Genomic DNA, 5,665 nt, shown 5'->3' on the forward strand with positions numbered 1-5,665 from the left:
TTTCGCTGCAGAGGCCAGAAAGGAAACAGAAAACAAAAAAAAGGAAAAAAACGCAAAAAGAAAAAAGTCGAAAAACGACGAAAAGAAAGAAACAAAAGAATTGAAAAAAGATTTGAAAAAAGAAAAAGAAATGAAAGAAATAAAAGAAATAAAAGAAGTAAAAGAAAATGAAAAAGATATTAATTCTGATGAAGACACAGAACGCCTCAAAAGAATCCGCAGCAGCACAGAGCGCTGTTTGCTGCTGCTGCAGCGCTGTCTTTTGAAGGACCCTCACAACGTGCTTGCGAAGCTCCACCTGGCCCAGGTCTGCTGCTGCTGCTGCTGCTGCTGCTGCTGCTGCTGCTGCTGCTGCTGGGGGTGAGGGGGGTGATGCAGTTCACCTTCTTTATTGCCACGTGCTGCTGCAGCACGCTGTCCCACGCCCGCTCCACTCGCCCGTAAGTCCCTTCCCCCAAAAATGCGTCCGAGAGGTAGTAGCGGCCGCCCCCCGTGGTGCGCCGCCCCTGCTGCTGCTGCTGCTGCTGCTGCTGCTGCTGCTGCTGCGGGTCTTGCTGCTGCTGCTGCTGCGGGTCTTGCGGCTGCCGCGGCTCTTGTTGCTGCGCTGCCGCCTGCTCCCCCGGCGACTTCGAAGCAGCTGCGACTGCGTCGGAGGCCTCCATCTTCACGCGCTTTCGAGGCGGCTCCTTTGCTGCTGCTGCTGCTGCTGCTGCTGCTGCATCTGCTTCTGCAGCCGCTGCCGGGGCGGAAGAAGCTGCGGGCGCAGCAGGGGCAGCGGCAGAACTATCACCTGGAGCAGCTTCAGAAGCAGCTTCACCCTGCGTTGCTGCTGCTGCTGCGGAGAAGCCAGCAGCAGCAGCAGCAACAGCACCACTGTCAGCTGCTGCTGCTGCTGCCGGCTCCTCCTTAGCCTGCATGGCGCTTCGGCAACCTCTGCGTATGTGGCTGCTGCTGACGCTAATGAGATTCCTGCTTTGCTGCTGCTGCTGCTGCTGCTATGACTGCTGCTGCTATGACTGCTGCAGCTGCTGCGCCACTGCTGCTGTGACTGCTGCAGCCACTGCGCCGCTGGTGCTGCAGCTTCTCTCGACGTTTCTGGGGGGGCTCTTGATGTCAACCCTGTTACTCCTTGTTGCTGCTGCTGCTGCAGTCCTGCTGCCGCTGCTGCTGCTGCAGTTGCTGCTGCAGTTGCTGCTGCTGCAAATCCGACTCCAGCGTAGCTGCCGTGTCTGCAGCTGAACCGCCAGAAAAGAGCGACAAGCCCTTTGGAACAAGCTAAAGGTGGTAGAAGAAGCTAGGGTTTAGGATTTAGTACTTAGGGTTTAGGGTTTAGGGTTTAGGGTTTGAGCCAGCAGCGGAACACGCTGAGCCTTCGGGCCTCCACCCCGGCTGTCCACAGGCCTCAAGTCTTCCTGTTGTTAATAATTAATTTTAATTAATTTTCACAAAAGAAGAAGACTAATTTTATAAAAGAAGTTCATGCGCAGAGGCTGCCGCATGCAGGGCTTCAGCAGCAGCAGCAGCAGCAGCAGCAGTTGCCGCTGCTGCCGCTGCAGCGAGTGACAGAATATTGTTATTCCGCCGAGGACAGAAAATTCCACAAAGAATTTTGCTGCTGCTGCTGCTGCTGCTGCCGCTGCGGGGTGTGGGCTCAGCACACTGTCGGCGGCGCCAGCAGCAGCCGTAGCAGCAGCTGTGTAGCAGCAGCAGTGCCTCCTTCCGTATCCCTTCTGCGCTGCTGCAGCAGCAGCAGCAGCAGCAGCGAGCTGCAGCAGCGCCAGCAAGGGCAGCAGCAGCAGCAGCGAAAGCAGCAGCAGCCTCCCTTCGGGGGCTTCTATCAACTACAAATTTTTTGTGTTTGTCCCAGCCTCCCTCGCTGCCCCCAGTCGTCCCAGCAGCAGCAGCAGCTGCAGCAGCAAGACCAGCAGCAGCAGCAGCAGCCTGCATACCATCCTCACCACCACCACCCTCACCAGCAGCAGCAGCAGCAGCAGCACCTGCTGCAGCAGCAGCGTCGGGAGCAGCAGCAGCAGCAGCACCTGCTGCAGCAGCAGCGTCGGGAGCAGCAGCAGCAGCAGCACCTGCGGCAGCAGCAGCGTCCCGCCGCGCGGAGCGCAGCCCCCCCGCAGCAGCAGCAGCAGCAGCAGCAGGCGTGCTGCGGGGCTCGCTGCTGCTGCTGGGAGGCAGCATAAACTCCCGTTCGCTGCTGCAGCAGTTCTACGATCGGCTGCCGCTGCGGCGGCGCTTCAGAAAGGCTTTAAAGAAAGGCACTTTAGTGTGGGGCAAAGGGCAGCTGCTGCTGCCTCCCGTTGCTGCGCAGGGCCACAGCCTCAGCAGCAAGCTGCTGCCGCCGCAGCACAGGCAGCAGCAGCAGCAGCTGCAGCAGCAGCAGCAGCAGCGCAGGCGTGTCTTCAGGGGAGATATCAGCAAGCTCAGGGCTGAAAGGATCTGGTTCCAAGACTAAGCAGCACTGCGCATGCTGCTGCAGCAAGTGCTGCTGCTGTTGCTGCTGCAAGTGCTGCTGCTGCTGCTGCTGCAGCAAGTGCTGTTGCTGCTGCTGCAGCACAACAGCGAAGTGTGGAGCTCCTGTGAAACCTCTGCTGGCAGCTAGCCATGCAGGGGCAGCAAAAGCAACTTGGCCGAAACGGCAAAGGCGTTTGCGCAAAGGTTGAGGGTTTAGGGTTTAGGTTTAGGGTTTAGGGTTTAGGGTTTAGGGCTCAAGCGTCTCGTGGGACAACTGCTTCTGGGCTCTCGACTGCGGGTCCTGAAGCAGCAGCAGCAGCAGCAGCACGGCCCTTCGGTGCAGCGGCAGCAGACCCCCCTCGGCCCCCGCAGCAGGCCTGGAGCAGCAACAGCAGCAACCCTGACAGCAGCAGAACTAGCAGCAGCAGCAGCAGCAGCATCGCAGTCAGCGACAGCAGCAGTAGATCCGGCAGCGGCAGCAGGTGAGCTAGCAGCAGGAGCCGCAGAAGCAGAACTAGCCGCACCATGAACAGCAGCAGAACTAGCAGCAGCAGCAGCAGCAGCAGCAGCAGAGCCTGCAACAGCAGCAGCAGCAGCAGCAGCAGCAGCACTTGCACCAGCACACCACGAGCAGAACCCTCAGCAGCACCAGCCCCAGCACCAGCACCAGCACACCCACCAGCACGGCCGCCAGCGCTCCCAGCAGCAGCAACAGCGGACCGCCCAGCAGCAGCAGCAGCAGCAGCAGCAGCAGCAGGGAGATAGGCCGTACCTTCTTTAATCAGGGTGTCTAAAATTGCGGCCTGGTCCCACACCTGAGGTAGCAGCAGTTCCACCGCATCCACCTGCTGCTGCAGCAGCAGCATCTCATCCTGCGGCTGCTGCTGCTGCTGCTGCTGCTGCTGCTGCTGCTGCTCCTCAGCGCTGAGGTACGCAGCCCAGGCCAGCATCACGCAGAGCCCGTAGGCCCCGTGGTTGGCAGTGGTGGCGACTGCGGACAGACAGAGCCATGAAGAGGGTTTAGGGTTTAGGGTTTAGCGGCCACCGCTCCTAGGGTTTAGGGTTTAGGGTCTAGGGTTTAGGGTTTAGGGTTTACTGATGGTGTAATCTGCTGTGGCCTCGTTCGCGAGCCATTCGCCATCCTCGACGTGCTTTACGACAGCTTCCTTTATGCGCCCCATCCCCAACTCATTTCCTGAACGCACTAGGGTTTAGGTTTTAGGGTTTAGGGTTTAGGGTTTAGGGTTTAGGGTTTAGGGTTTGGTTGCTAGGGCGTCGGGCTCGTTGCGGGCCTGCAGGGTCTGCACTCTCGCCTCTGGAGCAGCGCCTGGCGGGCTCGGAGCGCGTCGGGGCGTAGGGTCTAGGGTTTAGGGTTTAGGGTTTAGGGTTTGGGGTTTACCGAGGGAACCGATGGTGGTGGTTTGCACGCGTTTGGGGTGTACAGACACCTCAGCAGCCCACTCAAACAGCAGCGACAAATCTGCTGCCCACAAAGTAATGCTGGTGAGGTTTGGGGCCCAGTATTCCCCCTCTTTGCCTCTTCCTGGCCTGCGCAAACCCTAAACCCTAAACCCTAAACCCTAGGCCCTCGGCGCAGGCCCTGGGGGAGGCCCGGCGCGGAGGCGCCGCCGCGGCGCCTCGCGCCGACGCCGCAGCTCCAAACCCTAAACCCTAAACCCTCAGCCACAGCAAACCCTAAACCCTAAACCCTCAGCCACAGCAAACCCTAAACCCTAAACCCTAAACCCTCAGCCACAGCAAACCCCAAACCCTGAAACCCTAAATCAATAAATAAATAATAACAAATAAATCAATTATTAGGAATGATAATAATAATAATAAATAAAAATTAATTAATTAATTGATTAAAAATAAAGACAGTCCTAAAGCGCCTCCAAAATCCAATAAAAGGACTCCGAGGGAAATTCAAAAAGGTGTAAAAAGAGGAAAAGGAGGAGAATAAAAATAAAACAAAATAAAATAAAAATAAAATAAATAGGGAATTAAAAAGGACTTCAAAAGGACTTAAAAAGAGCTTAAAAAGGAACTAAAAAGGAGCAAAAAAGATTCAAAAAAAGCAAAAAAGTCCCACCTGCCAATGTTGATTATGTGGTCTGCTGCAGCAAACAGCTGCTGCAGCTGCAGCGCAGCAGAAGGGCCTCCCCGGGCCTTCACTGGAAGCACTTCTATTTGAAGTCTTGGCTTCAAATAAATAAATAAATAAGTAAATAAATAAAATAATTAATTAATTATTTTAAATAACTAGTTGGCTATGTTTATCCGAGACTGCTGTCGAGAAATCACGGAAAAAGCAACCAGCAGCAGCAGCAGCAGCAGCAGCACAAGCAGCAACGACAGCAGCAGCAGAAACGGGAGCAGCAGTAGAAGCAGCAGCAGCAATAACAGCAGCAGCAGCAACAGTAACAACAATCGCAGCAGCAGCGACAGCAGCACCAGCAACAGCAGCACAAGCAGCAGCAGCACCAACACCAGCACAAGCAGCAGCAGCAGCAGCAGCAGCAGCAACAAGGGGGCGTCGCCTGACCTCGTGACCTTTCTGTTTAGCTGCTTCTTCAAGGGCCCAAACTTGGCTGCTGTGGATTGCAGGCACCACTTGGGGCGCATTCACTTCATCTGCAGCAGAAGGTTTAGGGTCTAGGGTTTAGGGTTTAGGGTTTAGGGTTTAGGGTTTGGAGTTTCAGTGTGAAAGCCCTGCTGTTGGCAATTTATCAGCGCGGCAGCGCTGCCCCCTCTCGCGTCCCTCTCCCTCTGCTTCGCAGGGCTTTGGGTTCAGGGTTTAGGGTTTAGGGTTTAGGGTTTAGGGTTTATGGTTTAGGGTTTACCGGTGACGAAGATGACGCGTTTGTTGAGCCTCCAGAGCGCAGCAGCAAGCGCGCAGGCCCCCCCAGGCCCGTCTGTGTCTGTGGGAGGCCACATATTAGTGTTTGCTGCGCTGCCGAGCAGCAGCAAAAGGGTTTGAGTTTGAGGGTTTAGAATTGCTGCTGCAGCACGAGCGAGGTCCCCCTGCAGCGCCGGGGTGTACAGACACCTGCGCTCCTTCAAACGCCCCCAGGTCTGCCGCTGCCCCACACACAGCAGTTCCAGCTGCTGCCCCTGGGGGCCCCACGCTGCAGCATTGGGGGCCCCTGGGAGGGCCCACGGCCACAGCTGCGGCTCTGCTGCTGCTGCTGCTGCTGCTGCT

The 5,665-nt window shown here is 56.7% G+C and overlaps 2 protein-coding genes across 2 annotated transcripts; both read right to left on the reverse strand.

The window, feature by feature from the left end:
• Positions 1-206: 206 nt before the first annotated feature.
• Positions 207-917, reverse strand: ETH_00002485 (CAM kinase, CDPK family, putative; the record flags this gene model as incomplete). The annotated part of the gene is made up of 1 exon (XM_013380430.1): positions 207-917. One exon carries the CDS (start codon positions 915-917, stop codon positions 207-209), a length of 711 nt encoding a protein of 236 aa, XP_013235884.1.
• A 205-nt stretch (positions 918-1,122) lies between these two features.
• Positions 1,123-5,088, reverse strand: ETH_00002490 (uncharacterized protein; the record flags this gene model as incomplete). The annotated part of the gene is made up of 5 exons (XM_013380431.1): positions 1,123-1,235; positions 1,950-2,081; positions 3,236-3,454; positions 3,863-4,011; positions 5,009-5,088. The coding sequence occupies 5 exons, from the start codon at positions 5,086-5,088 to the stop codon at positions 1,123-1,125; spliced, it is 693 nt and encodes a 230-aa protein (XP_013235885.1).
• Between the last annotated feature and the right edge of the window lie 577 nt (positions 5,089-5,665).

This window comes from Eimeria tenella, genomic scaffold, assembly GCF_000499545.2.
Source record: "Eimeria tenella Houghton genomic scaffold, Eth_scaff616, whole genome shotgun sequence".
NCBI lineage: Eukaryota > Apicomplexa > Conoidasida > Eucoccidiorida > Eimeriidae > Eimeria > Eimeria tenella.